The sequence below is a fragment of the Mixophyes fleayi genome, chromosome 2, assembly GCF_038048845.1.
Source record: "Mixophyes fleayi isolate aMixFle1 chromosome 2, aMixFle1.hap1, whole genome shotgun sequence".
Classification (NCBI taxonomy): domain Eukaryota; kingdom Metazoa; phylum Chordata; class Amphibia; order Anura; family Limnodynastidae; genus Mixophyes; species Mixophyes fleayi.
This window is the reverse complement of record NC_134403.1, coordinates 54,872,938-54,899,401: the sequence shown is the minus strand read 5'-3', so window position 1 is coordinate 54,899,401 and position 26,464 is coordinate 54,872,938. Positions and strand designations below refer to the sequence as shown.

The window sequence follows — 26,464 nt, the reverse complement described above, 5'->3', positions numbered from 1 at the left end:
TGTGTTTGTTAGAATTTATGTACATAAAAAGGCACTTTCCCACATAAATGATGATTGGTTGGTACAAAAAAAGTCCTATTGAAAGTAATGCTGATGTCAAATTTCTGACACCTTCATAGCTTTTTTAAAGGTCAAGTCTGATTGTGTGGGTTAAATGTAAACTCTCCACCTTTTGAAGCTAATTTACATATCTGGTGTACACTAGGACTAGACGTGCTGGAAGATGAATGGGTTACAGGAAAGACTGTGCTCATACCGCAGGCACTGTGCCTGAAAGCAATAAGAGGTTGAGCCCTTTGGGTACAAACCAGCTACTAGAACCTGGAAGCAATAGTTAGATAATCTTTAGCACTGACAGCTGAATAGCAGCATTTATAAGGTAGGGGGCAGGCAGAGCAGCTTAGAGAAGAATAATCAGTACAAGCCAGGATTCAAACTATAGATGCAAACAGTCTGGTGAGAATCAACAGAGCACAGATTGAACTCAGAAACTAATAATGGACCATACACAAGAGAGCACCTCCACACATTGCTGCTAAGGCTATATTTAACAGTGGTGGTAAAGCGAAGCACACAGGCACAGACAGGAAAACTTTCTTAATTGGGCAGCCATTTAACCATGGTATGTTACACAGAGACAGGTAAGAGACACAATAGACTGTAGCAGCCACAGTGGTTTTATGGTATGGGCATTAGATCACCATGCAGGGATCCAGGGTTTGTCTACTGGAGCTTTTCAGAGTGTCCGATGTCCACATGTTGGCTTCCACCAATAGAAAAGCTTTTACTTGGAATGCACAGTACACAGGAGAATTCTAGACTGCAGAAATATAGATGTAGATAGATATACCCAGGGTATAATAGTGTTAGTGGTCATAGATTAATGTAGCTGCTTTACAGAGCAGGTTGTGTAACTTTTATTGATTGAGCTAAGTTTATGTCAAAAGCATGTCCAGATTACTGTCATTACTGATGTACACAGACTTGTGGTAAGATAAGTAAAATAAACCTGTAGATTACAGTTCTAATTAATTCATATTAATTCATTATTTAAGGGATAATACAATTGTTTAAATACTCTGGACAGTGGTCATGTAATTATATTGACAAATTAATAAAAACCCATCATGAGACAAAAGTACAATCAAAATAATTAGGCAATTTTGATTCACGTGTTTTCCATCTGTTTGGTATTTACCAAGATATTTATTGTTTATTTTCTTATTACCTGATCTCATCAAATTTAGTGTGCTGTGAACCCTTGTCATTTGCTTTGATGTTCCTAGGCATGATATAACATGTAGTTATTGTTTTTATGAATCATATACATAATTATACAGTTTATTATGTACAGTAACTAGTATAGGCTTTAAAGTCTGTTTCCATATTAAAAAGTGCATTATACAGATTGTCACAATCCAACACTCACCTGAATCTGCGTGATGTATGTGTGACAAAGGGTTAATAAAAAACAACCACCTGTTCTGTTTAAAAATTATTAAAACTCTTCCTTTCTATCTCACACACGGACTTTTGCCTTACTAATTATGTCACCACCAAGGTTTTTCTGAAGAGCTGACACTCTTACTCAGGAAGCCTTTGGTTCTCCATAAAATAATGTATTACAATTTTCTTTTATCAGAGTTATCACAAAGCAAACTATTTCCTTTGTTTCAACTATGTAGCGTTCTAATACCAAGCTAGGTCTGACACGTGAATTCATAAGAATGGATAATAAATCCACAATGCTTAAGATGAAAAATAATTAACAAAAATTACATACAAAATATAATACAATAGTTTCTTATAAAATAAAGGGGAATAAGCACAGAAAATGGTACAGTCACGAATGATCACTTTTTTGCCTGACGGCAAGGGTGAATTCAATGGAACATGTCTTACCCTCCCTTAGAATGTAAGCTCGTATGAGCAGGGCCCTCTTCCCTCCTGTCTCCTTACCCGTTCTTCTGCTCCGTGTCTATTGCATCTGCCTGCTTGGAGTTTCTGAAGTATTGGTACTTTTTGTTTATTGTTGTGTACTGTTATACCCTGTATAGTCTACTATTTGTACTATGTGCTGCGCTGCGGACACCTTGTGGCGCCTAACAAATAAAAGATAATAATAATAATAATATTAATTTGACCCCCAAAAGTGAACAAATCTGTTAGATTTACAGGACATTTTAAACATGTTTCAGGTACCCATAACCCCACTTCCACTGTGATGGCAGAGCCAGAAAGTCTGTGCTCATGCAAATCAAATTTAATGACCTCCTATTCACATACCTTTCAAGTCACTGTTTGTTTACACTGACCTAATTTCTCACCAGAATATTCTACAAAGATGATATTACCTCCACACAACAGGTCATAAGTTTACCTTCATTTATATAACAGACATGGCTCCTGTAAGTATGATATTTTAGAAAATATGAATTTTTTTTGTCCTTATTTCCCTTCATTCAAACTTATCCCAACTGCTTAGCCCACTGTCATGTCATTGAGATGTCCTTAGATATTACAGAGCCACAAAGAATGCAAGGGGGTCTGTGTTTGGATATTATTGATGATATTGATGTAACCTTAGAGAGAGGTTTTAGGTTTTACAACATGTGCCATAAATTGGTATTGGGCACTCATCTGTAGCAGCACCTCTGGATTTCTGTATCCATAAATACGTCATGGGTAGAGCATAAGAATTTAGAGACGACCACCACCACCACACCACCCCACCACCACCACCACCAGTTTTGGATTTTCATGGGAATACGGAAGAATGGTTTGGCTCTCTAAAACCATGATAAATCTGTTAAAACAGTCTGAATCTTCTAAATGTCTATGTGTCTTTTAACCATAAGGGTCTAACCTTGGTCTGCCTTTACTTCATGCCATATGCCCTTTGTATTAGTGTTTATACATATTCCGTAAATACTCCTCTGAAAACTTATATCATTTGATCTTATTACAATATAAGATAAAGAGATTCTAACATACCATGTTATTTTTCAGAATGTCGGGTTGTGAAATCTACTTCTTACACCAAGCTTCCTAACATACCACGCCGGAGTACGACTAAGAGCCCAGGACCATCTAGACGCAGCAAGTCTCCGGCATCAACCAGTTCAGGTAGATACCACTGGATTCCTCACAATTCATATTTACACAATTGCAGTATACTTTTCCACCCAAGCATAACATTCTCCTAAATAAATGACACTGCTTGCTTGCATTGTATGCAGTCTGTGGCTGTTTGATAAAAAAAAAAACACATGCTAAAACCTAATTTTGCTGCATTTAGGACCAGCAGGAAAATCGCTAAAGCAAACAAGTACGTCATAAAATTCTATGTTATTTCTTCTACACCTGTTATATAAGTAATTAAGGGGTCTACTTATCAAATATCTAAAGACTGTAAATCTGATGAAAATTGGAATTTTAATCGAATTTAGGGCCACTCCTTATTAAAAAAGCCCTTTCTGCCAGTGATAGCTTTCCCCGGGTCTGTCTGGTGAAGGGTTCCCATGCTAAGGGAAAGTCTATTTTTTATTTTAAACTATAAAAAATGGGTGGAGGGGTCTGTCTTTTACAATTTTTTATTAAAGACTTTATTTTTTATAAATGAATATGAAAAATGAGTCTGGCTTCCAGTTCCATTGCGCATGTGTGAGCAAGCCAGGGACCCTGCATTGGCCTGGTGAGTGATAAGACTCCTCTTACCCCTACCAGCTGGTATCGCCAGGGAGCTGAGCGTCACTCCCCTGCCTTGGCTACCTTGTCTTGTCAAAGTAGGCTATAGAAGATCTGCGATAAGCAGCAATGGAAAATCTTCTATATCGCTCATTATTGATAAATCGGGGCATAAGCCGCTTCTCAGATCTGTTTAGATATTATGGAGAAATTTTCAGGCATTGCTTTTTTTCTGATAGCCGAAAAGTTTTTCAGAAATAATGAAGCTTTTTTTTTTCTCTGGCTATTTTCCTACTGGGTTTTTTAGCCCAGCAGGAAAATAGCCAGAGAAAAAAAACAAAACTTCATTATTTCTGAGAATCTTTTTGGCTAACAGAAAAAAAGCAATGCCTGAAAACCTCTCCATTGAGCTTATAAGACAACACCCATTAATGCTGCAGATTAATTTTAATAAAATAGAAAAGCAAAACTATTTTTTTATTTAATTATTAGTTTTATTATAGAACACAAATGTATTTTCAGGGTATTTTTGATGATTGCCTCCCTTTACAAAGCTGCATCAATTGAGGTCTGCAGCCAAGTAGAGTGGATACTCTCAGCAGCTCCTTTTCCCATTTACTTTGTGATATGTATTAGAAGAGGAGAACTGTGCTTAATATAATTAACGATAATTAAACCTAATTTAGCATAGGAATAATTTCTATACTGTCATCAAAATGTTTTGAAGTTCATTTGGAATAAACAAGTTTAATAGCTGTAATAACTGCATTAGTATTTTTGGTAGAAATCTTAGATTATGCATATTGTTCAACAATATATTAAGTCATTTACAATGTCACTAGGTACAGGGAACAAAATAAATGCCGGCAACAAGAATACAAGTGCAATTTAAAAATAAAAGGGAAATGTCTCTATCCCATAGATTGTGTTCTCAATTGTATAACCTGGGGATAATTAAATAAGAACTCCATTCAATTCTATCTGGGGGGGTTTTCCATCAAATATTTTTATTCAAATTTTCAAACAAAGAAAACAGTGAACAGGGAAGGGGGACAGAAGAGAAAAACAAGGGGGATGGAGAGGCGGTAATGGTTACAGATCACAATACAAAATAAGGCAGCAAGAATTTTGGAGAACCGAACAATCATTCCACACATAGGGCCTGAAGTTGAGTTAGAAGCAAAGCAAAAAAAATTAGCAAATTTGCACCTTGGCAAATTCATGTTGCATTGGAGGGGGGGGTAAATTTAAAATGTGGGGACAGATTTCTAGTTGGGATAGGACATGTCGTGGATAAACCTAAATTTCAGTGCAAAAATAAAGCTATCAAGTATTTATGTGCTACATGAAAAAGCAGCCAGTATTTTCCTTGCATTCCAAAAAACAATTTGTAACCCATGGCTTGTCAGGAGCAATTTTCTTCTATTTTTTGCTTTGCTCCTAACTCAAAATCAGGGCCATAATATCTTCATTAATAAGCTACGGAGGAGAATAGCAAGTGAATTTCAACTATTTAAAGAGAACCCCAAGAAGAGGTATGAGAGGGGAGACAGGGGGAATGTCAGTACAGGGAAGAGAGGGGGAAGGCTGGATTTTGCGTGTTCGTCTGAGTGTATTGCATGTGGGGACTGGTGCATACTTGCCAACTTTTCCTTGTTGGCTTCAGGGAGATCCCGGGGGATGTGGGCGTTTGGGGGCGGGGCTTTATGAATCACATAATTTTGGCCACGCCTCTAAATGATTGTCACAATTTTGGCCAATTACAGCAGGGGCGGGTCTAAGATGGCACAATATTTGCATAAGTAAGCCCCGCCCCCATCATTTATCTATTGTGGGGGCGACAACCGGGAGGTTGCCCTGTTCTCCCGGGAGCCCGAGAGGTCTCCCAGAAATGCGGGAGTCTCCCGGACATTCCAGGAGAGTAGGCAACTATACGTTAAAGAAAAGCAGCTAATGAATCTCAAGAGACTGAAGTGTCTTTTACGTTTCTGTCTCCATTACATGTTGTCTTACTTTTCAGTCTTTGATTAAATCTTGGTCTCCATGAAAATGGTCACCTCCCTAGGCATCAATATATGGACATAGGACACAATTTCTGAACTGTGCCATCATGCCACAGATGGTGAAGCCAACCACGTCTTGTACTGGCTCAGCATCAGGGAGAATGCCAGACTCTTCAGGGAGTGAGGGAGATCACCCCTATTTCAGGGAGTCTCCCTGACATTCAGAGAGAGTTGGCAAGTATGGACTAGTGTCAGGCTCTAAATGTGCTGACCAGGAATTTCATAGATTTCATCACTTTTATAGCAAACCCTCCTCACTGGGATGCTATTAACTCTTTCTGTTCACCACTGAAAGCTCAGTGATGGTGAATTTTACACTTCAGTAATACTGAAACTTGTGCTACCAACTAAAAAGTAAAGTACTGAGATCAGAACCCAGTTTTCATGATTGTAAGAGTCAACAATTGCCTAGGACAGCATATATGGATTTTACCTCTTGCTCTCTACCAATCACCTATTTTCCACCAGTAAAATGAATATACAATAACAGGGACGGGCTGGCTGGATCATATAGGGTGCCCAATCCATCCTTAATTTATTTTACATTTCCTAACAATAAAGGTCATTACATGATAGGGCAGTTTTAATCCTCAATGTGGAACAAGTTTAGAATTAGAGCAGTTTCAGGATCATTGACTGTGAGAGGTGTAGGAGAGAGGCAGAGTATCTGCCAATGGCAATTGCCCTGCCACCTCTCTTCTGCCAGTTGTGGGAGAAAGGTTTCTTACTATAACATATTTCAATGAGCGTACTTCTTTAAAAGCACAGTGAAACAACAAGGTGCCTTTAAGATTTACTGCAATAGCACATAAATAATTCTTTTGGCAAAAACTATCTTTTCTGTTAAACTGATGTTCCCAATGTTAACATAATGATTGTAACTGGGTCATTATATGCATGTATTGACTGCACACCAATCATCTTTTACATAACCTACAGCAGACAACACACCCACATGTACTCTCTGAGCTAGAATTCCATTCATTGTGGAACACTCCATTATTTACAATGTATGAATTAAGTATAAAATGTGGAGGATTATTTTGTATTTGAATACATTGCAGTACAGGAAACAAATTCAGTCTGATGCGCCCCCACAGTCCTCACTGATAGCTCACATAACATCTTTGCTGAAGACAAGAACTGACTCATTTAATTACTTTCCTCAAAATGCTTTAATTCCCTTTGATGGGAAGAGGTGTAATTGTTTACAATTGTTAAATTGGGAACAAAAAGTTGAGATCTTTTGGGTAGAGTGTCGCTACAAACTTTGGGTAACTCAGGTCAACTTGAACTAAGTGTCACCAGAAATACAGTACATAGTATGGCCTACACAGTTGACGTCAGCTTCAGTAATTCCAGTAGCATAAGTGTTTATTAAAGCACTAATACTCCTACTGAGCTATATTATAATAATACTATATAGTTATACTATACTATAATTTTGTGGATTTTTAACAATAATGATCATCAGTTCACTGTTAAATAGACAAACTTCTTTAAAGCCAATAGATTCACCCAGTAAACATGAGTGAGTAGACATAAACACAGTTAGGACCGAGCCATGGGTGTTAACTAGGACCTAAAAATTGTAATTTATAGACATTTCTAAGATCATCTCTATTCATAGACATCTCTAAGTCCATAAAATATATATTGCTGGTCAGTAAGGTGATGACCAATCACGACAATGAGGATGTTTGGCCAGGTTTGTGACCAGCTTGGCACCATACGTGAAGGGCCAGATTGCACAGGTGTTATGATCAGCTAATGTCCAATGAACATTGGCTGATCAAATTTACCATCCCTTGGATTTACACCTTTTTGAGACAGACTGTGATTTTGTTTAGAAACAGCTGTCAGACCATGAGTGGTCTTCAGTGTCTTCTTCTGCTCTTTATGCCTCCTATCCTCCTCCTCTAAACAAATCTCTGATAAGAAAATAATGTAACTCTATCTGCATCAGGGAAGGGGAGTTGGATGGTACTTATTTTAGAACACACATGATTAGAAAACCTGAAGAACAATGTTTGTGTTTCATAACGGCTGTTTACAGTGTTTATATAAATGTATTCTTTTGGGCCATTATATAAATCATATGGGAAAGCTTTTTAAAACATAGGGTTAGCCTTTGCTTAAATTATAGTGCTCTACATTTATTCAAGGCTCTGAAATGTGTCATGAAAATCACATTGCCCCGTTCATGAAAACAATACCTGTTATAAGTCTTGCTGTCAGTAATGCTGGCCACATCTTGCAGAAACTCATTTGTCTTCAGAACATTGTAGAACCCGAGCTTGCCCCAAGGATTTAAAATAAGAATAAATTGACAAATGTGTTTTAGTGCTTTGCTGTACACCAGTGGTGTGCTAAATGGAAGGTTTAATTTCTGAAAAAAAACATTTCTCTAATACATGAAAATAATCATTCAAGCAGACTTTATGCTTTAAACCAACAGTGTTATATTTATTTATTATAGTACCTACTGAATAATCATTTGTATATTTATACAGACATTCGGTATGATCAGGGCCGCCAAGAGGAATTTGGGGCAATATTCTGGGCACTCCTTCACACATAGTAGAAATGATGCGCCAAAAGGGGCGTGGCCACATATTGATGGGGCGTGGCCAACATGGGCTGTGCCTGCACCTCTTTATACATGACATTATGGGGGGGTCTTCAATTAGCCGTTAAGTGTCTCCAGACACTTCACAGCGGAGATTTTGACAGAAATTTCTACTGTAATTGAAGGCACATTGCGTGCCACAATGCCGGCAATTGAATTCCCCGCATTATGTATTAAAATGGTGTTGTTCTCACCTATCAGTTATTGCAGCTTTCACAGCCTCAGTACTGGATTCTTGTCTGGATCCTGGAATATTGGGACCTGTTTGGAAAATGCACATAAAATATGGAAAATAATTAGTGAACACAGTACACAACACAGATCACGCAGTATATAAATATATAGCAAGCAATATATGTGTAATAAAATAATCACAGATATTTGTATATTTGGAGATGGTCAGATAATGAAACACAATTGTAGTTGTATAAGAGAAATGGCAGCAACCCCATACAAAGATAAATACACAATAAAAATTAAGAGGCGCTCAAAAAGCCTTAAACATAAATGAATAATAATGATTAGAAAAAAATTACATAAAATTTTAAACTTCAAACTAACTTATTCATAAAGTAACAATATGGGGGAGATTCAATTGCCGGCGATGTGGTATGAGGATACTTCTGGCAATTAGAGTAGGAATCCCCACTGAAAAGTGTCTCGTGGATGTTTCTGAGACACCTCACGTCTAATTGAATCTCCCCCATGTCTCACAATATGAAAATGTATAAAATATATGTATCTATATTTACGTATATATATTTATATATACATATATATATATATATATATATATATATATATATATATATATATAGTATATATATATATATATAGATAGATAGATAGATAGATAGATAGATAGATAGATGTCACACCTTCAAATATCTATCTATCTATCTATCTATCTATATATATATATATATATATATATATATAATAATTTAAGGGTTTTTGAGGACATGTTAATTTTTAGCATGCAGTATATAATACACACGCCCAGGGCCGGTGCTAGGGTCCATGGCGCCCTAGGCATTTTTACAAAATCGGCGCCCCCCACCCCCACCCGCAAAAATCGGCGCCCTTCTCCCCCCTCCCCCCTCACCCCGTCTTTCCTTACCTTGTCTCACCACCGCCGCCTCTCTGCTCCGTCCCCTCCCCTCCATTCACTGACACTAGTGAGTGGAGGGGAGGAGACGGAGCAGAGAGGCGGCGGTGGTGAGCAATAGCCTCTTCCCCCCTCCCCGTGCATCTGAATGCTGTGCGGCGGCCGTGACAGGTATGGTCAGCGGTCGCCGCACAGTTTTAAAGTAATTTACCATTCTGTGGCGCCCTCCAGGCGCCCTCCAGAGCCCGGCGCCCTAGGCAAGTGCCTAACCTTGCCTAATGGGAGCGCCAGGCCTGCACACGCCACCCCCACAACCATATAACACCACAGACACATCATATGCTCCCCAGACACATCATACACTCCCCAGACACATCATACGCTCACCAGACACATCATACGCCCCCCAGACGCATCATACGCTCCTCAGACACATCATACGCCCCCCAGACGCATCATACGCTCCTCAGACACATCATACGCTCCCCAGACACATCATACGCCCCCCAGACACATCATACGCCCCCCAGACACATCATATGTTCCCCAGACACATCATACGCCCCCCAGACACATCATACGCCCCCCAGACACATCATACGCTCCTCAGACACATCATACGCTCCTCAGACACATCATACGCCCCCCAGACACATCATACGCTCCTCAGACACATCATACACTCCCCAGACGCATCATACGCCCCCCAGACACATCATACGCCCCCCAGACACATCATATGTTCCCCAGACACATCATACGCCCCCCAGACACATCATACGCCCCCCAGACACATCATATGTTCCCCAGACACATCATACGCCCCCCAGACACATCATACGCCCCCCAGACACATCATACGCTCCTCAGACACATCATACGCTCCTCAGACGCATCATACGCCCCCCAGACACATCATACGCCCCCCAGACACATCATATGTTCCCCAGACACATCATACGCCCCCCAGACACATCATACGCCCCCCAGACACATCATATGTTCCCCAGACACATCATACGCCCCCCAGACACATCATACGCCCCTCAGACACATCATACGCTCCTCAGACACATCATACACTCCCCAGACGCATCATACGCCCCCCAGACACATCATACGCTCCTCAGACACATCATACGCTCCTCAGACGCATCATACGCCCCCCAGACGCATCATACGCCCCCCAGACACATCATACGCTCCCCAGACACATCATACGCTCCCCAGACACATCATACGCTCCTCAGACACATCATACGCTCCTCAGACACATCACACGCTCCCCAGATACATCATACGCCCCCCAGACACATCATACACTCCCCAGACACATCATACGCCCCCCAGACACATCATACGCCCCCCAGACACATCATATGTTCCCCAGACACATCATACGCCCCCCAGACACATCATACGCCCCCCAGACACATCATACGCTCCTCAGACACATCATACGCTCCTCAGACACATCATACGCCCCCCAGACACATCATACGCTCCTCAGACACATCATACACTCCCCAGACGCATCATACGCCCCCCAGACACATCATACGCTCCTCAGACACATCATACGCTCCTCAGACGCATCATACGCCCCCCAGACGCATCAGCCCCCCAGACACATCATACGCTCCCCAGACACATCATACGCTCCCCAGACACATCATACGCTCCTCAGACACATCATACGCTCCTCAGACACATCACACGCTCCCCAGATACATCATACGCCCCCCAGACACATCATACGCCCCCCAGACACATCATACGCTCCCCAGACACATCATACGCTCCTCAGACACATCATACGCTCCTCAGACACATCATACGCCCCCAGACACATCATACGCTCCCCAGACACATCATACGCCCCCCAGACGCATCATACGCCCCCCAGACACATCATACGCTCCTCAGACACATCATACGCTCCTCAGACACATCATACGCCCCCCAGACACATCATACGCTCCCCAGACACATCATACGCCCCCCAGACACATCATACGCTCCCCAGACACATCATACGCTCCTCAGACACATCATACGCCCCCCAGACACATCATACGCCCCCCAGACACATCATACGCCCCCCAGACACATCATACGCTCCCCAGACACATCATACGCTCCCCAGACACATCATACGCTCCTCAGACACATCATACGCTCCTCAGACACATCATACGCCCCCCAGACACATCACACGCTCCCCAGATACATCATACGCCCCCCAGACACATCATACGCCCCCCAGACACATCATACGCCCCCCAGACACATCATACGCTCCTCAGACACATCATACACTCCCCAGACACATCATACGCCCCCCAGACACATCATACGCCCCCCAGACACATCATACGCCCCCCAGACACATCATACGCTCCTCAGACACATCATACGCTCCTCAGACACATCATACGCTCCTCAGACGCATCATACGCCCCCCAGACGCATCATACGCCCCCCAGACGCATCATACGCCCCCCAGACACATCATACGCCCCCCAGACACATCATACGCTCCTCAGACACATCATACGCCCCCCAGACGCATCATACGCCCCCCAGACGCATCATACGCCCCCCAGACACATCATACGCCCCCCAGACACATCATACGCTCCTCAGACACATCATATGCCCGCCAGACACATCATACGCTCCCCAGACACATCATACGCCCCCCAGACACATCATACGCTCCTCAGACACATCATACGCCCCCCAGACACATCACACGCTCCCCAGATACATCATACGCCCCCCAGACACATCATACGCCCCCCAGACACATCATACGCTCCCCAGACACATCATACGCTCCTCAGACACATCATACGCCCCCCAGACACATCATACGCCCCCCAGATACATCATACGCCCCCCAGACACATCATACGCCCCCCAGACACATCATACGCTCCCCAGACACATCATACGCTCCTCAGACACATCATACGCTCCTCAGACACATCATACGCTCCCCAGACACATCATACGCCCCCCAGACACATCATACGCCCCCCAGACATATCATACTCCTTCAGCCCAGCATTTACCTAAGCTGAGCTGGGACTCATTGTTCAGGCAGAGATGGAGCTCCTCCTCCTTGTTGTCCAGGCTGCTGGGACAGTGATGATGTGATGCCACACACTGTCCGGGGACTGGCAGCTGCTGACTGCTGTCAGCTCGCTCCTTCCCCCTTAACATCACATGCCCCCCCCCACCCCCCAGAGAAAAAAAATAATGGGTGTGCGCGCGTGCCATCCACTGGGGAATTTTTATTTATTTATTTCTAAATCATGTTTTTTAAAAAATGCTCACCAGACTGTGCGGGGACCGGGTCCCCTAGATAGGCCGGGCCCCGGTACTTTGTACCCGCCGCAACCCCCTCTCGGTGCCCCTGGGTATGATCACATAGATAAACTCCTAGTTGGGAAGGTGTTAATAAATATCAGTGGTGGGAGTGGGTTGGTATATTGTTAAACTATCACATTTAATTTACCTATATTTTCCATACAGCTATTTATAAATTTCTACTTCACTTTCCACTGGTAAATATGTTATGGATAATTCCAGGAATGTGGCTAATATCACATTATCTGGTTAACTATAGGCAAGCCATACTGTTCTTTGACTTATAATATTAAACAGCATGCATCCTAAATGTATTTCACAGGTGGTTTTCACCTACTCATATAGCCATTCGATAGGGGCGGGCCAATGTCGTAGCAGGTCCTGATTGGCTCTCCAACAAACATCTTTATTGGCTCATTGTGGTGAATCCTGACAGGTCCTGATAGGTCCACCGTATCATCCTCTGATTGGTGAAAGACGGATTTGCTTTGCCCACCCCTGGAGCCATTATTGACACACTACCCGCAAAACCATTGCAATACTTCGTTGCCAAGCAGATAAGTACTAACTTGGGCCACCTTCCAGACTAGCTTTAGGGAAGGCGAGCAGCAGTTGCCATGGTGACACACAGGGTCATTTACGAACCAGGCATGCATTACACAATTTTGGCACAAATGCATCTATTAGGCCACTATGTACATAAATAGGTGCATGCTCCCTGCTTACAGAGACTATGCATAGTATATTGTTAGCTTTATCACTCTCTGACATCACTAGTAACACATATAGGGATATATTTTCACAGTTGCTTATACAAGAATTCATACCACTCATGTATTATATAAACAAACAGCGCAGTGGCGGAACTATCGCCGGTGCTGCCAGTGCACGGCACCGGGGCCCATGGAGGTAATGGGTCCCGATACCGCCACTTCGTTGGCCGCCCACTAGTCAGATCACCTGCTAGTTGGTGATCCGCTTCTTTTTTCTGCTTGGTTGGCTGTGGGGCCCCTTTGACGCACAGTGACATGCGCTTAAAGACATGGAGCAGCCCCTCCTCTCATCAATGTGAAAGCTCTGTCTGAAGGGTCTGTGTGTGTGCTGATTCCAGAGGTGGGTCAACTTGCATATAAGAAAACAGAGCTGTGTATATGTTTAACGATAGAATATGTGTGTGTGTGCATAATATGAATTAGGGGCACAACTGTGGGACATAATGGGAACTAGGGGCGCTAGTGTGGCATAATATAGCCTTGGGGCACTGTTGTGTGACATAATATGAACTGGGGGCACTGTTATGGCATAGTATGAACTTGGGACACTACTGCGGGACATAATATGAATTGGATGTACTACTGTGAGACATAATATGATTTGGATGTACTACTGGGGGACATAATATGAATTGGATTTACTACTGTGGCATAATATGAATTGAGGGTATTAATGTGGCATAATGTGAATTGGAGGTACTATTGTGGCATATAGTATGAACTTGCGGCACTACTGTGGGGCATATTATGAACTTGGCACTACTGTGGGCAGGGCCGGATTAAGACAATGTAGGCCCCTGGGCTAAGGGTACTTTGAGGCCTCCAGTGATTTGTAAAGGCCCCCCTCAGCTGCATTGTATCACCTTTGCTCCTCCTACCCCCCGATACATAGAAAAACAACAGTTACCTGGCCCTCTCCTCTTCGCTGCAGGCTTGGGTCGGGGGCAGCCCCGTTCCCGACTGTCACTGACATTGCCTCACATTAATTCTCATTAGCAACAAATCTGATGCTGTTAGCTACCCTGCTATCAGTGCTGGTGAGGTGCGCAGCAGGCTGCTTTGTGAGGAGGCCTCGTGAGAGTCGGGAGCGGGGCTGCCCCCGACCCGATTGCCGGCATTATTATGTAAAAATCTTTGTTAGGGCCCCCCGGCTGCCGAGGTGCTCTGGGCTGCAGCCCAGAAAGCCCATTACGTTAATCCGGCTCTGACTGTGGGGTATAGTATGAGCTTGGGGCACTACTGTGGGGCATAGTATGAACATGGGGCACTACTGTGTGGCATAATATGATTTGGAGATACTTCTGTCTCGTAAAATTGGAACTGAGGGCAATTCTGGTCGGTGGTAACTATTACTTTATTGGTGGGGTGACGGTTGAGCCTATTAATTTGATGGTGGGGGATATATAATGTAAGCAGGTCATGGTGTTGCCTACTTAAGGCTGTGTGGGAAGAAATATTTGTATTTGTAAAATGTGAATACTATTGTTTAAATTTAGGGGCAGTTTAAGGGGAATATGCCTATTTATTAAATATGAATACTATTAAGTTAATATTGTGGCAGGTTGGGGCGAAATAGGTCTATTTTTCTATTTTTAATTGTATGAATGATATTAATTTAATTTAATCAGTTGCACATGTGCTACTCAACATTTCGGGAGCCTCCGCAATCTGGGAGCTTAGTGTACTCTCCTGATCTCCCAAAAGCTATAATGAGGGGAGTTTTTGTTTTTGTGTGTGTGTGTGTGTGTGTGTGTGTGTGTGGTGGGGGGGGGGGGGGGGTGGAGGGGAGGGGAAGCAAAATTTTGCACCTGGACCCACAACTCTCTAGTTCAGCCTCTGATACAGCGGTTGTATTGAGTTGCATATTAAAAAAAAAATTAAATTCTGAAACATGGCGATTGCAATGGGGGCAGATGTAAAGTAAAATGTGTTTTATTGTTCCATGAAGTCACGTTCTAAACACTGGTTTATGCAAATTTACTTATTAAAATATCCGAGACATAGCAAATCAGATTTTAATGAGCTGCATAACGAGATGATCACTTCTTATTTTAAAACCGTTAATGGTGATGTAATAAAGAAAAGAGTTAATATTTTTGCTAGTTCTCACCTTTAACTGACAAAAATCATTTATTCTAAAAGTGAATTGCATTTTACTTATTCCTTTATCGAGTGGTTTAAGAGTCTGTAAGTCAGTGCAAGAGGGTCATGCATTAACATGAGCAAGACTAGGGCTGTGGAGAGATAGATATGCTATGTTGTCATGAATGAATCATAATCTTGTACTCTGTTTGTCATATACTGTATAGTTTGTATATACGTACTAACAAAGCTGTAAGTGGGATCACCTTACAATAATAACCTCCCGGTGATGACTGTTCTCCATTATAGGTAAAAAGTTAACGTTTAACACAATAAAACCACTAATGTAACTTACTAATTCAGAAAAGTGGACAGCATGTTCAGTTGTGTACAAATGCACCTATGTGCCCACCTAGTTCCAGTTTTGGGACCTGCCCCGCAGGGATGTGCCCTCTTTTGCAGGAACCTGCTTGTTTGATTGTTTTTAACCAAGGGCACTTTTTCGTAAGCATCATATTTATGTGTGGGCCAGGGCCGGACTGGGACTAAAAATCAGCCCTGGCATTTAAAGCACACGGGCCCACCTCTGTTGATGAGCAGGAAAAAAAACACGTGCCACAGCGCATTTGGTGCGCCGCCAATGGCGTGGCTACATTATGTTGAGGGCGTGGTCAAAATGGTGCATTGATACATACATTATAATAAAACATTACATTTATCAGGCCCTCCCCATCCACATTACGTCACACCCCAGACACATTATGACACCCCCAGCCCACTGTACTTATCTATGCTTCTAATGCTGCTGACATTCCTGTTGAGTGAGCAGGGAAGCTCTTAGTCTCACGAGATTAATTAAGCTCATGCAACTTAGATCTCCTCGGCTTGCTCTGCAGGCTGTGTCCTGCCCTGGACTGGGAGCACAGTTTCCTCCTGCTGACCAGAACTGGATTAAGGCTCGGGGGGCACGGGTACTTAAGTCAGGGGGGCTCCTATGATGTAATTTGGCTATTAGACACATTTTTGACAAATACACAGGCAATACTGTGTGCACTACTGTTAGGTGCACGCAGTTCTGCCTTAACAAGCAGTACAGTGTGAAGCAGGACATATCTCCCAACTGTTCTTGTAGTCAGACCAAATCCTGACTAAGCGGGACAGTCACCCACCAAATTCAGAACAGTTGGCAGACTGTCCTGGTCTCTCCTACCTGTCTTGTCATTGTGTTGACTTGTGGCTGCTGGTGTCTTTATATCAGTTGCTGCTTGTCTGGATCCTGGAATGTTGGATGCCCTATTTAAAAAAAAAATTGAGTACATGAAATTTAGCCCCGGTGTTAAATCAATATAGCATCCACGTTTTAAAATTAGGCCTCACTCCTGCCCCAACATTAAAATACTAGTATTCACATTTGATAAATACATCAATTTCTCTCCAACTAGCCCTGACATTAAAAAGTATTCCCATTTAATAAATAAAACTATTTACCTCTCTCCAAACAACTCCAGCAAGAAATTAAATAGCATTTACGTTTAATAAATATATCCATTTCCCACAACCCCCCCAGGCATTAACTCATAATCACATTTAATAAATAGACCTCATTTTCCCCAAATAGCCCCACATTCAATTAATAGCTCCCAAACCACCCCAGCATTAAATTAAAAATCCAATCACTCCATCTTAAATTGTTAGGCCCCATTATTAAATAGCCCCACCATCACCTCACAAAAAAAATAGCACCCAATAATTAGCCCCTACCTGCAATTCACCATTAGATTAATAGCCTACCTCCCACATTATATTAAGACCCTCCCCCCTCACACATTATAGTCATACACCGGCCCCCACACACATACAGTAGTCATACCCTGTCACACACATACACACTCTATAGTCATACCCTGTCACACACAAAACATACTATAGTTACACTGTAACACACACATTCTAGTCATACACTGGCCCACACACACACTTTAGTCATACACTGGCCCAAACACACACATACTATAGATCCCCTGTCGCACACATACTATAGATCCCCTGTTGCACACATACTATAGATCCCCTGTCGCACACAAAACCTACCATAGATCCCCTGTCACACACACAAAACCTGTCATAGATCCCCTGTCACACTCACAAAACCTGTCATAGATTCCCTGTCACACTCACAAAACCTGTCATAGATCCCCTGTCACACTCACAAAACCTGTCATAGATCCCCTGTCACACTCACAAAACCTGTCATAGATCCCCTGTCACACTCACAAAATCTGTCATAGATCCCCTGTCACACTCACAAAACCTGTCATAGATCCCCTGTCACACTCACAAAACCTGTCATAGATCCCCTGTCACACTCACAAAACCTGTCATAGATCCCCTGTCACACTCACAAAACCTGTCATAGATCCCCTGTCACACTCACAAAACCTGTCATAGATCCCCTGTCACACTCACAAAACCTGTCATAGATCCCCTGTCACACTCACAAAACCTGTCATAGATCCCCTGTCACACTCACAAAACCTGTCATAGATCCCCTGTCACACTCACAAAATCTGTCATAGATCCCCTGTCACACTCACAAAACCTGTCATAGATCCCCTGTCACACTCACAAAACCTGTCATAGATCCCCTGTCACACTCACAAAACCTGTCATAGATCCCCTGTCACACTCACAAAACCTGTCATAGATCCCCTGTACACAAACTACCCCCCCTTACCTTGTGCGCTCCGCGGCGCGCTCTGTAGTGTCTTCTATCACATGGGACGGCACTTATCACATGGTGCACGTCCCATGTGACAGTCTTCGGCAGATCCATTCATTTCATCGGAGGGGAGGAGGGGACGCGCGGCAATCAGTAAGTGTAGTGCTGGCCCCATTGCTCAGCGCACAGACCGTCATGCCGAATTCCGGCATGACAGTCTGTGCGCTGAGCAATGGGGCTGGCCAGCTAGCAAACGGCCCATCTGGCCATCGGCCCTTCTGGCATTTGCCAGAAGTGCCAGATGGCCAGTCCGGCCCTGGTGTGGGCAGATAAATCTTTCAACATGAGTAATGCTACAAATAATGGATGGGAGCTGTTTACTGGTTGGCTTAGTGTTGGTGTAATACACACAATATTGGTGTATTGGTGTAATACACACAATATTACACTAAGGTGTAAGTATATTCTTCTAATAAGTAGAGTAAACTACCCTAGATTACATTTTGTATTAGTGGTTGGAAGAATGGGTAATATTCTGGAACTGAGGACTGTATATTCACGGCACAATTTTTTATTTTGCAAAGTGAAGCCTAAGGGTAAGGTCCATGAAAAATGATTTCCTCTTAGTTTTAATATATATAACAAGTTTCAGCATGTCAATCACATTTGATTAAAGCAGAATGTGCATCTCTATGTGAATCCTGAAGATAAAATATAGTTGTAACTCTTAATTAAATCATAAGAAGACATAATGTCCATATCATTTCTTATTAGTGTTCTCAGCTTGAGCTGGACGAATATCAGGCAGCAATTTTGGGAGTAATTTCTATTAATGTCAATGGATGCACATCTTCCCTGGCTCCTTAAAATATCCTGACAGCTCCAGGATTTGACTGACTGGTTCCTGAAGTTTACTTTATTTTTGTCTACCCCTGTTCTCACACATCCCTCTCTCACCTCACCCATGACTGTTATCTTGAGCATAAGTGATCAACCTGTCAGTTGGGACCCTAAGTGAGGTCCTGTAATATTTTTGGGGTCCCTGTTTGTTAAATATGCAATACATTCTATTGGGAACCACACTGGTCTAGTAATAAAGCATTTTGCATTTATTCTCCAAGCAGAAGTACCACAATTACTGTTACCATTGGATTATAATACTGTGTTTTTGTATATATGTTTAGGGTAATGTGCAACAGCTTTTCTTTTTTTTAAATAATAAAGTTTAAAATATGCATTTTCACATTGTGCATGCACTCCAAAATAATGGTGATTTTGTTGCCTTTTACACTTTCAGCTATTCGTGCTTGGAGAGATGGAATGGGGGAGGGAGGGGAAGGCAGAGTACAGTAAGAGCGTCTTCATGTAATTGCCGCTGAAGTTGGCACATACACGCACATGTCATGAGGCGCATCTCTGGCGGATGCTGGAGGGCTGGTGCAACGCGCTCCAATGATGATGACAGTCAGCGGCACTAGCCAGCCGCTTCTGTTCCTGACGCAAATGCATTCAACTCTATGTGAGCTCTTTTATGTACTATAGTTGCCCTAGAGTTCCTAGGATCTTTAATCTCACTAGAATAATAGGAAGGGCTAGAGGGATCTATAACTGTTTTGTGACAGGGTGTATTTTTCACCTTTGTGGACAGACCACATGTTACACAACTTATTTTTTTTAACCACTTCCTGAGTGGAAAATATTTCCTTTCTCTCCCTTCATTGGGGGGTAGGTGGGGTGGGGTTAAAGTTTAGGGTGCTACAGTTTAGTCAGAAATATAGTTTGTTGTTTTATTACCAAAGTCAATTTTACATTCCTTTTCTCAGAGGAGATAATATTTTTTTTGTCCATCTTATAGAGAATAATGGACAAAATTAGGGGAAAAAAATACACTATTTCAAGATCCTATATCATAAGGGTGCGCAGGCATGGTAATGTTATTAATCATTACTATGTGTCCTGTTGCAACGCTCCCTCCTGTGTTCCCTGCAGCAAAATATCGTTTTTTGAGCAGAGCTGGTTTCTAAATAATACCTAAATATTACATATAGTGCTGCTACATGGTACAATTGAGCTCTAAATACTATTTGTCACATATAGAAATAACTGTGCTTTTTATTTTAAGTGCAAATGAATACCAAATATGTATACTGTATAATAGGTTTGATGCAGTAATATGTAACACTTTTCTAGGTCTCCTACAAAGCACTAAAAGATTCATTGTAACCTGGATCTGACAGTAGCTGACATGCCATAGGGTAAGCAGGGAAGACCTGTGGTAGATGCAAACACTTCCTCTCAGAGAACATCACATTACCATAACGTCCTACTTTGGAGTATCGGGAATCAGGACAGGAGGTGTCACATAGATTTTGTTACATCATTATGGGGGCATGGTCATACCATGATGGGGGCATGATCATATTATGATGGGGGCATGGTCATATCCAGAGCTGGATTAAGGCTCTAGGGGGCCCGGGGCATTTTAGACAGGGGGGCCCCTATGATGTAACATGGTTATCATTTTATACAAATACACAGTACAGTGTGCACTACTGTTAGGTGCACACAGTTCTGCCTTCACAAGCAGTACACAGTGAAGCAGGACATACCTCACAACTGTCCTAAGCAAAACAGTCACCCAAATTCGGTTCTGCCCCACCAGATTCAGGTCAGTTGGCAGACTGTCCTGCTCTCTCCTACCTGTTCTTGTCACTTTCACCACCTGTGACTGCTAGTGTCTTTAGCTCAGTTGCTGCCTGTCTGGATCCTGGAATGTTGGGGGCCCTATTTGGAAAATAAAATGGGTACATGAAATTTAGAAAATTTCAACCAGCCCCAGCATTAAAACAATAGTATTCCCATTAAATATATAAACATATTTCCATCCCTCCAAACAGCCCTATCAATAAATGAAATGGCATTTATGTTTAAAAATATAACCATTTCCCACATCCACGACATTAAATAATTCTTATTCACATTTAATAAAAATACCTAATTTTCCCCAAAACAGCCTCACATAGATTTATGAGCTTCCAAACAACCCTAGCATTAAATTTTAAGGTCCAATCACCCCAGCTTAAATTGATAGACCCCACTATTAGATTAAATTGCCCCACCATCACCCCACAATAAAATAGCACCCATTAAATAATTTGTATCCACCTGCAATCCACCATTAAATTAATGACCTACCTCCCACATTATATTAAGAACCCCCCTTCCCTCACACATTCTAATAATATACTACCGCCCTCACACACAAATTATATAGAAACATACTACCCCTTTCCCTCACACATCTTATTAACATACTACCCCTCTCACACACACATTATATTAACATACTACCCCCACTAACTTTGTTCTATCCGCTCGCTGTATGGCCTTGTTTCTCTTCACACATGGGACGGCACCTGTCACGTATTGCACGTCCCATGTGACACCAATAGCAGGCAACATATAGGGGAAGGGGGGGACGGATCGTAAGGATCCACAGCCAATGATAGAAGGTGGCTGGTCTCGGAGGAGGGGGCAGCCATCAAGTAATAGAGACTTGGGCCAGTGCAGGGACTGGCCCAAAATAGTCTTTTTTCTGTCCAGCCCAGCAGGCATATATCCCCCAGCTCCCCGTCGTAGCCCGTCCCTGAAATTAGCATTGATACTGCACTTTAAAAAAATAGAAACACTGATAAAATTACATCAGTTTTGACTATCTATCTATCTATCTATCTATCTATCGATATAGATATATCAAAATTGGTGTCAAGTTATCAATGTTTCTTTTTTTTCAATGTGTGCTAGATGAAAAAAAAACAGCCAGTATCTAACTTATGTGTAAAATAATGAAGTAATTTGCACCTCTTGTATTGCTGCATGGTTTTGTCCAGGAGAACACTTATTCCTTTTTTTTGCTTTACTTTCCTTAATGAATCAGGCCCCATTTGCATATGTGTATGGGACCTATATGATACAATACTGTTTACATCAGAAAGTCCAGTGCCTTTGAGCCAGACATAGTAGAAATATAATCCGGACAGTGCAGGTGACAGATAAGAGATTTGAAGACATAGAAGGGAGACTTCAAGCTGTGGAATAGATGAACCATTAAAGTAACAATATTACTCATGTAAATGATAAGACATCCGGCTAAGCGGCTGACGTGATACGAAGGACTATTGTTATCATTTGCCTCAATGAAGTGCAATTTTGTTAAATGTTACATTGAGGCACAAATGAACTGTTTATTACATATAGCACAATTGTGCTCGCTCACAGTACAATACAATTGAAGTGTTTTAGAAAATAAAATGACATCTGAATAGTGTTACTGGTCACAGCCCACGTTTGTATATTGCACTATTGTGTCCTATTGTAGTACAGCTAAAATGTGTGCTAAGAATGGACAGGATATGACGGTATATGATGGATTATAAAGTACTTTCATTATGCCAATATTTACATATAAATAACAGCATTCCACTAAGGTATTTAGCAGATGTTTTGGTATTATTTGTGAATATTCCAAAATCAGCCACAGATTTACCTTTGTGTGCCAACAATATCTCCAGTTGTTACAGAATTAACATCTTTGTCCTTTTAATCCAAGTATCACCTACTTAGGGGTATATTCAATTGTTGGCGTTACTGCCTAAAGTAACGCGGCGCGCGCACTATTACCATCATTACGGTAAGTGCGCATAAATACCGTTATTACAGTACCTTTCACGCTGGATTTCAGCTCGCGGCTCAGAGAGCTGCAAGCTGAAATCCGGCTTAGTATTACCGTAATAATGGTAATAATTTTTCCGCGGTGGAAAACAGGAACAATTGAATATGCCCCTTAGAGTAACTCTAATGAACCAAACCCAACCTTACACGACCTGATTCCCTTTACGTAACATCTCCAGCCTCTCCGTCGGCAACCAATGTGTCTCAATGTACCAAGACTAATATGTACATACCCAACATCTGTGATATTAATTATTAATGTCACAATCCAACCACCACCATTTGCCTATGTATACAGGTGGTCATATAGAAAATGTTTACGTCCCATGCAGTCTGCTAGGCCAATCACATTGCACTTCAAGCTTAAACCCCAGAGGTTTCAGTTACTCTTATCCTTTGTATGATAATAGAGTATGTCATGTCGCAGAAGCTTTGTAACCATGTAAGGATTGGGGTTATTAATGAAAAAAAGGGACATTATTACACCATCAATCTTTCATTTGGATTTTCTGTATATATAGCAATGCAATACAATATATTGTGGTGTCTTTATTTGCGCTCTGCTTTATCTAAGAGTTTGTTAACCACCCGGTTCATCGGCCTGAGGGACAAACAGCTGTATCTGAGTGTAACTTAGTATTGAGACGATCATGACTGTGCAGCAGCCACCATACCAATCATATTTTCCAGCATGCCCAATTTTCACTCCACACCAGGCAGGCAGGAAAATGACCAAATTGTCTAAACTAATTGCTTTACAGATGATCAGCAAAACGGCTAAAATAACAGTGCATTGGCAGCTTCTGGGACACATTTATAAAAACTGCTGCACAACAATAAAAGGTAATTTAACCCAAAGCAACCAATCTGATGTTATCTTAGTATTTGCTAAGATGACCTAGGCTAATGTACGCTGTTTGGTTGCTATGGCTTGCATTGCACCATATTTTTCTGACGTGTCCATGTTCATAAATTTCCCCCTCGGTCTATTCGATCAAAATTAATTTATCAGGAATTTCAAACAGAAACTGATACCCAGAATGCTCTAGGCCAAAAATTCTGCTTGACTCTTTGCAAGGTAAGATTTAAAGAATGTTTTCAGAGCAGTACGAAAAAATATAAATTTGGTCTATATACTGTATGTGACTTAGTGGTTAGCACTTCTGCCTCACAGCACTGGGGTCATGAGTTCAATTCCCGACCATGGCCTTATCTGTGTGGAGTTTGTATGTTCTCCCCATGTTTGCGTGGGTTTCCTCCAGGTGCTCCGGTTTCCTCCCACACTCCAAAAACATACTGGTAGGTTAACTGGCTGCTATTAAATTGACCTTAGTCTCTCTCGGTTTGTGTGTATGTTGGGGGATTTAGACTATAAGCTGCAATGGGGCAGGGACTGATGTGAGTGAGTTCTCTGTACAGCGCTCTGGAATTAGTGGTGCTATATAAATAGCTGATGATGATATTTTTATATACAAACATGAATATCATTATGTTATCAATGTTATGTTTACTTTACTACTTTACTATGTTCATGTTTGATGGTATTACATTGTAATACATTTTAAAAAAATATATATATGTATATTTCGGATCCCCGTCCTACCCAACCCCATGTCACAGTCATACACCTGCCTCTGTACTCACATTTGCTCACATTTAAGTGCACAATCTGCATTGATCCACAGAATACAGACAGCAATTAGCTCCTTTGCCTTCCTCATGCAAATTTTTCACCCAAATGCAATGTTAGGAAATGAGTCCTACAGCTGGAATTGTTTGTTATAAAATAAATAAACACATCAATAGTCTGTAAAATGATACCCCAGTAAAAATAAAACCTCTTAGTAATGTATTTGTCTGATAAATATTCTTTGCAGGTACCATACAAGTGAAGTTTTGAGGCAATCAATCTGTTTGCCACCTGAATTTCTGTTGACACACAATTCATATTGCCTGACATTTGGTCTTATGGTCAGGATATGAATCTGTGCTCTGCACTGAATAAGCTGACCTTTACGTTCATTGTTAAGATAGTTATGCCACTTACAGTGATATTGCTGAGTAATTAATTCCCCCCATTCCGGCTCCTTCCCAATAACTTCATCCTGCCCACATGAGGCATTTTGATAGATCCATTCTTCAGTTCTGTCAATAAGAAAGTGTCAAAAGTCCAAAGCAAAACATTTTAGAACTTTGTTGACTTTGAACAAGTGACTTATTGCCAGTTAAACTGTTTTTTTCCCCTTTCTATGAATCACCATTGTCTGTTCTTTCAGTCTCAACATAAACAGAACATTAAATTCCTTGTAGAAAGATTATTAAATAAATAGAGCAAGGATAACTGGAACCGTCCTAGGATGACTCATGTCAGAGTGAGATTAAGATCAAATTTGGTTGTAGGCAGAGTACCAGATGTGGGAGAATCTCCATAGGGTGCCACCCACTTTGTAACAACACATATTGGTTATACTAGCAGTGACCTTTCAGATGGATTACACAATGTCCTCACCCATTCATAACCCCAATGTTGCCCCAGCATAATTATACCTGCAGTACCCTAGCAGATGGTTATATTGGCAGTGGCTGTGATATAAACAGTTCCTCTTGCATTCAGCAGTGACCACACACATAGTATACCAGCAGTGCCCACCTCTAATGAACATGCTACAGTGCCCCCACAGTGCCCCCACATGAGTGTCCCATGTATTTAGACTGTAAGCTCCAATGGGGCAGGGACTGATGTGAGTTCTCTGTACAGCGCTGTGGAATTAGTGGCGCTATATAAATAGTTGATGATGATTATTATGATTGCATGGTCCCACATAAATTATACCAGCACTGCTCCCATGAAGATGCCAGCGTCCTGTGCTTCACCCTATAATGTTGTGTCATATGCCAGTACTGTCTACCATAACTATGACAGCACGAGCTTCCATGAATATGCCAATACTCCTTCAGTAGATATGCCGCTGATATCTCCTATAAGTATATCAGCACTGCCCAGGGCCATCTTTTCCATTGGGCACGATGGGCAGGTGCCCGGGGGCCCCACGGGCAGGGGGGCCCCATAGACAGGGCTCTTAATAAGAATAAATAATCCTGCAAAAGAAAAAACCTGCAAAAAAAACCTTCAAGGGTCACTGAGCAAGTACATCTATCTCTATATATCTATATTATTATTATTATTATCGTTTATTTGTTAGGCGCCACAAGGTATCTGCAGCGCCGTACATGGTACAAACAGTAGACTATACAGGGTAAAACAATACAGAACAATAAACACAAAGTACCAGAACT

General features: G+C 41.8%; 1 protein-coding gene across 3 annotated transcripts in view; it reads left to right on the top strand.

Annotated features, from left to right (window-relative positions):
- DCLK1 (doublecortin like kinase 1) overlaps nt 1-26,464 on the top strand; it is a 311,215-nt gene that overhangs the window by 149,045 nt on the left and 135,706 nt on the right. For all 3 annotated transcript variants that reach the window (XM_075198997.1, XM_075198998.1, XM_075199001.1), the window contains exon 5: nt 3,010-3,126. In XM_075198997.1, the coding sequence (XP_075055098.1) occupies nt 3,010-3,126 (117 nt within the window). The remainder of the gene's footprint in view (nt 1-3,009; nt 3,127-26,464) is intronic.